Genomic DNA, 12024 nt, shown 5'->3' with positions numbered 1-12024 from the left:
TAAACAGCTGCAGCTGCCGCGGTCGCCTTCTGCCTCTCAGATAGATAACCTTATCGTTCTCGTCCGGACAGTCGTCGGCGCAAGCACGTGTGAAGTTTTCGTTTCCACTTAAGTATTGTTATTAAGTTCAGTGTTTTTTTTTATTATATTTCACCATTAACCACAATGCTGATGTGAGAAGATATGAAATTGAATCACTTTCAGAAAGTCTTCATTGGATGGTGAGTACAAACCAAATATGACCGACCCTATTTACACTGGATCATAGGTATTATCACATTAAAACGCTTTATCTAATTTTTTTTTTTTTTGTAATCGTCTCGTCCGTTAAATTCCTTGTTTGATGTAGACAAAATAATAAATCGGCGTACGCTTAAATTTGTTAAAATTAAAACCGCGTATTGATCGCCCAAGGTCAATATTAACATCATACAGTGTAATATGAAGCAACTACTAACTAGGCGACGTTCCGCTTGTTTAAAATTTTAAGTTTTTTGAAAACTAAATACTAAAGTTGAGTTTACAATTAAAATTTTTTATTTTTTTAATTTCTCTTAACAAAATTGCAAATGTAATTTGCAATTCTTTTACAAACAATTGTACTGTATTGTTATAATATTACAACTATTACATTTTTTGTAAGAAGTAAAACTTCACAACAATTATTATAAAAAGTGAGTTTTATACCTAAATATCTAAGTAACAATTTTTTTTTAACAAAACCCTAATTCTTAGCGGACCTCGTTTCAATTTTCAAAGATCTAATAAATTATACATAATACAATAATTGTTACACGACAGTCGGTAATTATATTATTCTAATAGATTAACAAAATTTGTATTGCACATAGATAAAATATCTTTGTGGCTATTATAATTTCCGTTACCTATCCTAATCCTGTTTTTTTTAAATATATCATTTCAATTACTCTGTCGAGTAACAAACATAACTATATTTACTTTTCTCAGGTCATTGGCTATATCGGGTGGTCTTTATTCGTTTGTCCTGTCGAAACGTTACATCGATTCCAAACGATATGACAGCATGAAAGCAAGAGAACGGATGCGATTATCTAACGTTGGCGAATACACACCGAGTGAAAGAAAATTGTAATAGGAAGTTTCACGTGTTACGAACAACAACATGGCTGCAGCTTCCATCCCGATGCCACAGAATCTGTCTAACCTCCAGCAAGTGGAGTTGGACATGATGGCTGACATGTACAGTCGTATGACCGAGTCCTGCAGGAAGAAATGTGTGAAACCCGAACACAAGGTGGGCGATCTGAACAAAGGCGAGAGCGTGTGTTTGGATCGATGTATTGTCAAGTATCTCCAAATGCATGAAAATGTCGGCAAGAGCTTAAGACTTGACTTCAACGCCAAATAATATATGTATTAATCATGTCGTAATAGTCTTATACTTGTACTAATAGAAATACTGTGGGTTTTTTTTTTTTAGTACTATTTAAGTTTGTAATTAATATCGGCCATTTCTGGACAAAACAAAATCGTACTGTTGTCATTTTATTAAGTTCTACGTAGATGTTATTAATTTTCAGATAGTCTGGAAATATCAAAATAAAGGTTTTATTATTTAAATTCTGTTTGTATTTTTTTTTCTCGTTTATAGAAATCTTTATTTGGTAATAAATGCAAATGAAATACTTCACATTATTTATGTTTTGTTTTTCTGATTAATTTAAGAATTATTCAAAATACATTTTAATTCACCATATTAAAAAAATATTTTTATTTGATAAATATATTAGTTGAAAAATTAAACTAGCTTGTTATTTAAATAATTTTTCAAAGTAAAAAAATAATTTCATTTTACAAAATGTTATTTACAAGAAAACTGTTTAAAATATCAAATTACGTGCCAAAATATTACCAACATATTAAAAATATGCATTTTTATTGAAAAAAATAAAAAATTACAATATATTTAAATTTGTTCAAATAAAAATAAATTAGTGTAGTTTTAATTTAAACAATACCCAAGTGTGCTGCCTATTGTTGAACGTGTCAAAAATTACAATATCCCACAAACAGTGGGATGCTAGGCATTCCTACAGAATACTGATAATAATCGTGACCGAGTAAAACCAAATGTGTTGTGGAACAAGAAAAAAAAAGGTTTATTATTATTCCACTGCCTAGTATTATTGTTGTAACTTCACAAATGGTATTTATCACAATGGAGACCACAACAGAGAATATTCTGTGACCACATCAAAAAAAAGAACCTCGGTTAAATATTTTAAAAAAAAAACCCTGTTTACCGCACAACAATGAGAACGGATTCAAATCGTTTTGCCAGTCTCTTTGTACAATAATATTGTTGTTGGATCCGACGAATCGCATTTGAATAATGTGTGTAATTGTATTTTTAATGTGCGGTCATGTCTGAACTTAAATTTCCAATGCCAAAACTTGGCACGTCAAGTGAAGAAGAACCCCTCCCCCCCCTTTGCAAAGCACTCGTGCGCGTTTTAATTATACACGTGTAGCGTTGGGTATTTGGAAAACTTTTCGGTCGTGCCTAAACACTTGTCAAACGATCACTGGGGAAACATTAGGAGGAAAAAGATATATATATATAAAAGTCTATCCCCGTCCAAATCGATCAGCGGACTTCGGTGTTTGCCAGCAGCCTTTCCCCGTACACCTATCCCGTTTTCATCCCTCCGGGAACGCTCTAAATATGCTTCACGGTTGATTTGCACGAACCCACCCCCCTTGCCTGCAACGAATACCTTAAAACGTCGTTGTGCCCACCCTATAGGTACCGCCCTCTATAAATGGCGATTCGGTGTGGCCGAAATTTGTAAAAAGCCTTGGTTTCAAAATAAAACCTTTAGGTAAACCACCGTCGGCGGCAATCGATGTAAACTTATTGGTAGTTCATTTTTTGTATTACACTATCGTATTGTATATTTTCCACATCATTATAGTGAGATCAGCTATGAACTTTTCTAATTTGTCTGTACTAGTGGTTGTAGAATAACACAATTTTGACTCTTGAAAAAATAATATTATACGACTAAAAGCGTGTAATTTATTGTGTAATTGTCTTCTTTAACTGAAAATACAAAATAGTACACGACCGACACGACCGTTTTTTTTTTAATACTTGTATTGTTTTTTTTCTTCTGCAAATTACAGGTCGAGGGTTGACCTAACCTAACCGGCAGCAGGTAGTATAGTGTAACACGGTGCGACTGCCCAACAGGACAGGAGGAGGGTACGCGTTAAGTAGAATCCTCTGGGAACTAACCCGGAGGTCATATTTTTTTTTTTTTTTTTCTGCACTTGGTTTGTTCGGTCACAACCGGCCCACAAATTCTCTGGGGAAATCAGTGGGGGCAAAAACGAGAAGAGCAAGCGGCAGGTAAACGAGCTTAAGACAAAACGTCCCTGCTCACACTCTCTCTCTTAACTCTATTTATCTGCAATTGATTCGGACGACCGATTCCACGCCCTTTTGCAGCGACGTCCCTAGGCCTAGCGAAATCATTTTAAACTTGTGGCAGCGACCGTACTGATTTTGGAATGTTTTTTGCTTTCAGTTTTGGCCAACTTGACGTGTGCCGAAAACGAATTCCAGTGCAATAACGGACATTGCATATCTCTGCACTGGCAATGCGACAACGAAGAAGATTGCAAAGACGGCAGCGACGAGGATCCGAAAATATGTCGTGAGTTCATTCAACAGTGATAATATGTTGTTATATCAAATATAACGTACCAATGAGACATGATAATATATAATAGCCGTTAATGTTATGTTTAATTATAATGATATTTACACCTAATCACGAACGACCTTCATCAACCTCCAACCGCGTTTAGAGTTGCATCAATCAACGTGACTGTCTTTTTTTTTTTTTTTTTATATATAGTGTGAACCCAAGTACTAATACTAATACAACGAGTATAAATTATTTTAATTGCCCAGATAACACTTAGGCCGGCAAAAACTCCGGCTGGATCACATGAACTTTTCCTAACCGGATTCTTGTGAAGCTGTACATTGGTCCGAATTTATCGTTATTAAAAATTCTCAAAACCACACTAGCGGGATAAGAAGGAGACTGTTTTTTTTTTTTTTATATATAATAGTTACCTGTAGTGTAGGTACTATAGGCTAGGTTGGGTTATATAGCGTGTATAATATGAGTGGAAATAAGGGTTTTTTTTTGTTATTACTACCTAATTAGCTAGACTCGGTCGTGAAAATAACGAGGCGGTCCCAAGGTGGTCTCCACGGTCTCTGGGAAAGTAGTAGTAGTAAAGAAAAAAAAAATCCTTAATTTATGGACTGTTTAATGTAGTTATCGGCGGCGGCAGAAGGCGAGAAAATAGTGCAGAAAAAAAAATACTTGGAAGGTTTTATGTAAATTTATAAGCGGAAAACTCTTCATTTGTATTCCTTTTTTTTTTTTTTTTATCTATGGCTTTTTTTCGGCTTACTCGTCCGTCTCGAGCCAAAAAAAAATAAATATATATATATACTTATTTATGTACAATCAATAGAATCACGAATAATGTCAATTTTGTCGCCCAGAGTGGGATGGTGTTTGCCACAACCGTAAACATTTCCTTCCGGTTTTAAATCCCCAACAAAATATACTACAAAAATACCTTATCCCTAACCGTTTACCCTAGATTTCCTAGATTTATTATTATACAATAATATACGTTCACTTCTCTGTAGTTTGTATATTTTATTTGCCAGCTTTGTCTCCGCCACAAAATAAATTACATTTACAATTTTACCAGTACAACGAATATAACCACATCTCGGCTAAGATCCGCTAGGCCTGCTACAAAAAGGTTTAACAATAGCTGTTCTGGGACGATAAATGTTTTTTCACATAGTCTACAGTAGTGTTATTAAAATTTGTTTATTGGATTTTTTAAAAGAGTAGGTATGATTCTGCTTATGGGGAGGGGTGGGGGTACATTGACAGTAGACTGTTAATTAAATTCCTGAAACAAAATAACATTAAAAAAAAAAAAAAAAAACTGCAATATTAAACTTTTACATTACTGCCTCCTCACAACCCGGCTTCTGATTTAAAAGAAAAAATGTTTTCGATTAAAATCCTGCGCCGTTCAATAAAGGAATACTTTTGTAAAAAATAAATGCGCCGTCCCGAAGTCCTTGAAATTAAATTTCAAAAAAAAAAAAAAATAGTCCACCGATAATAAATAGCAATAACGTGGACGTTTTTTTACAAACGGGTCTAACACTTAGAATAGAACCCATATGCTCTTTCGTGGAATTCCAGTTTTATCACAGTGTGTTTGACACGACGTAATTGTATTAATTCATTTAAAAAAAAACATTAAAAAAAAAAAACACAAGTGCCACACGTTTTACAGGCGATAGGCCCTGCGTTGACGGGCAGTTTGAATGCGATAAAGGATTGTGCGTATCTCCGGCTCTGGTTTGCGACGGGCAAACGGATTGTCTTAACGGCGCTGACGAAGCGTACTGCAGTAAGTGCCTCGCCCCCGAGACAATTTTTTCTCATTTACCTTGGTCGAGGGCTAACGGTCGTGGGATTGCAGGGCCAAACCAAAATAATATCATCCAATCATAATAATATTTTAAAATACATTTAAAAAAAAAAAACGCAGTAGTCGCGCATCAGTAGTAGTAGTAGTAGTATAGACAGTTATTACTGTTAACCAGCATGTTGTATCTGCGTCTAACCATATCGGCACGGTTCGGTTTGTTTGTTTGTTTTTGACACAGAGAAACGGGTGTGCAACGCGGACGAGTTCACGTGCAGGAAGACCAAGGGCGAATGCATACCTCTGACTTGGATGTGCGACGGTAACGCCGACTGTTCGGACGGTTCGGACGAGAGGGAATGCAGTAAGCGCACGGTTGAAATAATTATAATATTGACGTTTGTGTTGTGTGCTGCTGCTGCTGATATAGCTTGTCGTTGTTTTTGTGCTTTTTTTTTTTTTTTTTTATCGTCTCACATCATATATTATGACGCTAATAAATAATTGTACACATCTGCTTGCGCTTTGGTTGCGTATCACGTGCTCTGCGACCGGTAACCGTAGTAACTCGGTGTCGGGCAAATTGTAATCGGTAATCATAGTGATAGTGTAATCGTGCGACTGAGGGGAGGGGGCTGGGGGCTTAGGCCCTCGATTAAAATTTAGCCGAAAAAAAATATATATATATATATTCCTCGTCCACTTGAATTGTATATTTTCGTATTTAAAAATTGAAAAGTAATAATGAACGTTATTCAACAAAAAAAAAAATCTAAATGCTTTTTCAGGTAAAACTGTTTAATTGTACAAGTCGAAAAATGAATAGCAATGATTTTCGATATTTTATATTCCAAAAAATAAGCACCTTTTGTTGGTTAACGAAACGTTTAGAGAAAGCAGAATTAAAAAAAAAAATTGAATTTTTCCAAGAGATATTACAATTATTATAAAATCGTCGTGGAACACTATAATAAAGGGTGTCCCAAAACATGGTTGCGCCATTTAAACGGTCGCGCTATTTTTGGGACACCCTTTGTTGTTATAAATGTTTATATATCTGTAACAACTGTGAATAACCGTGCAAGTCGATTTGGGCGATTTCACGGGAGAGCAATTTTAAACTTTCAGCTGCTGCCATAAGGCAATAATAACTCACATCTCTCTCTCAGGGGCGGTTAAACAATTTTTGCACGATTAATGTAATCATAACATATATTCGATGGCTAATGATTACAACGTGTAATCACGATTACCGATTACGCCCCCGACACCGCTGGCGGCGGTGACGACGGTTCGCGGGCACTTTGCGCTTTGTCTAAACTCGACTTATGTGTGTTGTGTGTGTGTGCGGTTTAGACGAGACGTGCAGAGACGACGAGTTCACGTGTGGCGACGGCAAGTGCATACAGAAGATGTGGGTGTGCGACCGCGACGACGACTGCCAAGACGGGTCGGACGAACGGCACTGTCCCAACCTGGTGTGCTCGCAGTCCGAGTTCGCGTGCGTCAAGGACAACATGTGCATCTCGTTGAACTGGAAGTGCGACGGCGACTTTGACTGCAGCGACAAGACCGACGAAGCGGTAAGTGCCCCCCCGTACACGTACACGTACAATACGACGACACGGTATAATAATATAGTCTATTTACATGCTCGGTCTGTCGTCGCTGTTTTGTTTTACAACTAGGGCTGCGAGGAATCCGCCAGAGTGTCCGAGTGCCGGGCTTCCGAGTTCGAGTGCGAAGACCGCAGCCACTGCGTCATCCAGTCTTGGGTGTGCGACGGCAGCGTGGACTGTGCCGACGGGTCGGACGAGGCGCCGCACCGGTGCCACAACACCACGTGCCGGTCCGACCAGTTCCGGTGCAGAGACAACACGTGCATTCCCGGGTTCCTGCATTGTTCCGGCACCGCGGACTGCGCGGACGGCAGCGACGAGGAGAACTGCAGTGAGTGTGTGTTGTGCCCATAATGCCAAAGTGTTGTTGTTGTGCCGACAACGTTCGTTCACTCGGTCGTCGGCGTATCAATATTGCCTACACGACGCGCCGTCCGATTGGGCATTCGGGGGTCGCCGTCGTCACCATGTCCTTTATCTCCATTCCGTTGGGTCCGTGCGGATCGTGCGGCCGCTACTAGATTTAACACTTTTGATTTAATTCACAACTTATGGTGACAGGCCCATTTTTATCTTTTTTTCCGGGGCCTCAAAAATTCTAAATCGGATTGCAAATCATCGTGGAACACTCTATGTATGTTTATATACATTTTAGAGAAAGCCTGGGGCGGGGTTAAACAACATTTTTTTTTTTTTTTTTTTGCAACCGTTTCTTGATTACAATTTCACGATTAATGTAATCATATACTCGACGATTACTGATTACGCCCAACCGTGGCTGGTGACGAATAGTTGTATTTAACGTGTATTGTGCTTGCAGAAGAGCCGGTGCACAAGTGCGACCCGTTCACCGAGTTCGAGTGCGGCAGCGGTATGTGCATTGCGTTGGACAAGGTGTGCGACAAGAAGCCGGACTGTCCCGGCTTCGAGGACGAACAACAGGACGGGTGCAACGTCAACGAGTGTCTGATCAACAACGGCGGGTGTTCGCAGGTGTGCGTGGACATGCCGCACACGTTCCGGTGCGACTGCAATCCCGGATACAAGCTGGTCGACAACAACACTTGCGACGGTAAGTCGGCGTCGGTGGTCTCGTGTTTATCACACAGGGTGTCTCAAATGAAACGAAATCTCATAAATGCAATTGCGGTGTGTGTGTTAGACGTGAACGAGTGCGACATCGAGGGCAGCTGCTCGCAGGTATGCATCAACGAGAAGGGAACGTACAAGTGCGAGTGCCAGCCGGGATACCTGCGCGACCCACAGGACCACACCCGGTGCAAGGCGATGGAGGGCCACGCTTCCCTGCTGTTCTCCATGCAGCACAACATCCGCAAGATATCGCTGGACCACCGCGAGATGTCGGCCATCATCAACGGCACCAAGTCGGCCACAGCCATCGATTTCGTATTCCGCACCGGCATGATATTCTGGGGCGACGTGTCCGAGAAAAAGATCTACAAGTAAGTCAGTCGGGGGTTGCTTGCCGCTGCTGTTCAATGAAAATCGCGACGATTTCCACCGTTTTTGTGTTTGCAGGGCGCCGATCGACGAGGGCCGGGAACGGTCCGTAGTGGTGGAGAGCGGCCTGTCGTCGGCCGACGGTCTGGCCGTCGACTGGATTTACGGTCACATATACTGGACGAACGCCGAGAAGGACTCTATTGAACTGGCCAACTTCGAGGGCAACATGCAAAAGACGCTGATCAAATCCGAACTCAAAGAACCCAGGTCCATCGCCGTAGACCCGATCGGAGGGTGAGTCGCGCGCAGAGCCGTTGTATATATTTTATGTATTCTCTGGGGGGGGGGGGCTAGAGAACCCGGGTCTTTGCTTAGCTCTTTGATGAACGACAAGGGAATTAATTTGTTAAACCGTGATCGCACGCAGTTGGCTGTACTGGAGCGATTGGGGAAGCGACGCGAAAATCGAACGGGCCGGCATGGACGGCACTCACCGCGAGGTGATCGCCTCGTTCGACGTCAAGTGGCCCAACGGCCTGACGCTGGACCTGGTGTCCAAGCGGCTGTACTGGGTGGACGCCAAGCTGCACACCATCTCGTCGTGCAACTTCGACGGCAGCCAACGCCGCCTGGTGCTGTTCAGCCCCACCTGGTTGCCGCACCCGTTCTCCATATCCACGTTCGAAGACTCGCTGTACTGGTCCGACTGGAACAAGAAAGCCATCGTCAAAGCCAACAAGTTCAACGGCTCCAACGTCACCACCGTCACCTCGTTGCACATGGTAAGCGCGCATACTACCCCGTCGTGTTTGACGTACGGTGTAATGATTTTTTTTTTTTTTTGTCGTCGTCGTCGACGTGTTACAGGCACAAAACCCGATGGTCGTGCACGTGTACCACCCGTACAGGCAACCCGACGGCGTCAACCATTGCGCCGCCGTCAACGGCCACTGTTCCCATCTGTGTCTGCCAGCTCCTCAGATCAACGACAAGTCGCCGAAGATATCGTGCGCGTGTCCCAACGGGCTGACGCTGATGGCCGACGGCCTGATGTGCGCCGAAGAAGGTAACGTTGACTGCCCGAGCCGACAGCGCGCGAGCGGGCGGCCGTCCGCTTGTGTCGCGTCTGTCTGCCTTTGGTTTTTTGTTGTACGCTACGAAACGTGTAGTAGAAATTGATAATTAATATTAAAAAAAAAAACACTTTTTTTTTTTTTGTCACGTTATCGCTAAATATTTTTTTTTTTTTGTATTGTATTGTTTTGACGATTAATTTCTTACAGTTAAGGACAAAACGGTTTTAACTAAATCAAACAAACACAATCATTATAAAAAACCCGATATCAAAACGCTGTTACGTAAGTACTTGGAAGTTAAAAAACACCGTATACATGTATGTCGGCCACGGCTGTACTCTTCTTCTTCTTCTCTATTCTGTGCTGCCTTTATCGAGATTCGTCTTGTCCTGCGTACATAATACACAAACGCTTTGCGGTGGTCGGGTGTCTGTTTATTCATTTAAGCGCAAGATTTTTGGTGATGGGCGGCGGTGGAGGCTATGACGAGAAACTATGATTTATATGGACGAAGAATAGTAGACGAGGCGAAAAGTTGGGCAGATAAATAGTGTAACATGGCAATAATAATTATTATTTGATTGAAATGGAAATCCTGTGCAATTGTTTCGTCGAAATCGGAACGTTTTTTGTGTTGTCAACCGGCATTGAATGTTTTAACCCCAATGGCTGCCTTTTTTTTTGTTATCTTAGAATCCTCTCTGGACATGTGTCGAATCTTAGCTGCATAATACTAATATTTTGTTGTCGATGAATCAATATTGTTGTCGAAGGCCATTGGTTCGGTTTTGCTCGTCACGGAGAGCCTTGAATGGACGTCGTTGTTAATTTTTTTGAATCTTTTTAACGTTTTTGGTGGAACTCTAAAACGAAAAAAAAATTGCATTCCTATAACATATGTACACACAACCTAACTGGACTGACGCCAGTGTTTTTTATTTGACGCTTTAATAATATAAATAGCAAATGCGGAATAGAACACATTCGTCCATTACCCTCAGTCTTACTTTGTGTCTCGATCAATATTGTTATGTATCAATGTTAACCACTAATGTCAGATAATTATCATTATTAAATATTCATCCGGTCGACCTTAAGGTTCGCTGTGGGAAGTATTATACGAATGATAGGTATACATAGTGCACAATTAATATTATAAGGTCCTACAATGTCGTCCTTGATGGTTGTTTCTATAAATAGGAGTGTATTGTATTGAATAAAGGATATTCGCATTGCGTTTTGCATTCTAGCAAATTTCAGTCTAAGTATTTTTAGTAGTTTGGTACCGACAAGTCGTCTGTTGTTTGCGTTTCTCTGTATACAAAAACGGTAAGTACGTACTTGTTAGTTATTATTACCATACTTACTAACACCGCTTAACAAGCGCGCCATGTGATTTTCAATTTACTAATTAATATAATAATATCTGTAGTATAATTAATACCTAGTTTAATAGTACTTGAATTAAATGTGAAAAAAAATGTATACACACATTATGTAATATATTATATATAAACTCCCTTCGACCTGTTGCCATTCTATTAATTATCAATATTGCTAATGTCTGGTAACATATTATGCAATTATTATTGTATTGATTGGCAACGCACGCTTGTACATAATATTGTTTTCATACGTGCCTTTAAATCAACTGCCTCTGTATACTAATATGACATTGTAATTTGCCCCGGAATGATTGTTATAGGAGCGTGTAAATTAAAAAAGTGCTATTCTCTCCAGAACAAATACATATCATATTTTGTTATTTTAGATAGAAAATAAAATAACAATTTTCATTTGGGGGGTCTTACCTTAAACAAAGTTTGACTATAGATTTTGAAATTTCAAATGATTAATTATATTCTTTTGGTTTTTCATAATACCGTTGATTACAACTGTTATAGATATAATATAATATTTTATTATTGATTATAAAATATTACTATTATTTTATCTAAGGAAAATCTCACACACAAATTTTGGAAATAATTAAACTGTTAATAATAACTACAACTCGCTTAAATAGGGTCATTTGATTTAAAAAAATAGTTAAACAGTGGCAAGTTGCGTTATCATAGTAATATTGGATGATAACACACGTTCCTGTGATTATAACGATTGTTATCTATGGTTACCTTAATGGTAACCCACGCCTAACCAATTAACCTGACCGTAGATATAGTATCCGGAAAAACAAATCTTTTTGGCGCGTAACCCGAAATTCAAAATCAAAATCAGGCGAACGGTTAGAGGTATTTATCAATTGCAACGGACAATCATTCTGGGACATAAATCGCTGCTGTATATAAAATATAATATAAATATTGTATAGTTTGTAT

The 12024-nt window shown here is 39.6% G+C and overlaps 2 protein-coding genes across 7 annotated transcripts in view; both read left to right on the top strand.

The window, feature by feature from the left end:
• The window catches only part of LOC126841052 (low-density lipoprotein receptor-like), a 54296-nt gene that overhangs the window by 40325 nt on the left and 1947 nt on the right, over window positions 1–12024 (top strand). For 2 of the 6 annotated variants that reach the window (XM_050577280.1, XM_050577282.1), the window contains exons 3-12: window positions 3573–3701; window positions 5768–5890; window positions 6883–7109; window positions 7215–7476; window positions 7966–8217; window positions 8308–8608; window positions 8685–8903; window positions 9037–9391; window positions 9477–9675; window positions 9893–9967. In XM_050577280.1, coding sequence (XP_050433237.1) covers window positions 3573–3701; window positions 5768–5890; window positions 6883–7109; window positions 7215–7476; window positions 7966–8217; window positions 8308–8608; window positions 8685–8903; window positions 9037–9391; window positions 9477–9675; window positions 9893–9967 — 2142 coding nt within the window. Of the gene's footprint in view, window positions 1–3572; window positions 3702–5391; window positions 5509–5767; window positions 5891–6882; window positions 7110–7214; window positions 7477–7965; window positions 8218–8307; window positions 8609–8684; window positions 8904–9036; window positions 9392–9476; window positions 9676–9892; window positions 9968–12024 lie in introns of all 6 variants that reach the window. The other 4 variants (XM_050577286.1, XM_050577281.1, XM_050577285.1 and 1 more) reach the window with 4 other exon arrangements.
• LOC126841054 (mitochondrial import inner membrane translocase subunit Tim10) lies at window positions 46–1603 on the top strand. The gene is made up of 2 exons (XM_050577288.1): window positions 46–268; window positions 970–1603. Exon 2 carries the CDS (start codon window positions 1145–1147, stop codon window positions 1388–1390), a length of 246 nt encoding a protein of 81 aa, XP_050433245.1. The 5' UTR covers window positions 46–268; window positions 970–1144; the 3' UTR covers window positions 1391–1603.

This window comes from Adelges cooleyi, unplaced genomic scaffold (assembly GCF_023614345.1).
Source record: "Adelges cooleyi isolate 19-005CV unplaced genomic scaffold, UGA_ACOO_1.1 ACOO_flye_CR_arks_rails_tigmint_CR_PRNA_376, whole genome shotgun sequence".
Classification (NCBI taxonomy): Eukaryota; Metazoa; Arthropoda; class Insecta; order Hemiptera; family Adelgidae; genus Adelges; species Adelges cooleyi.
The sequence above is the reverse complement of the archived record's forward strand: the minus strand, read 5'-3'. Positions and strand labels throughout refer to the sequence as shown.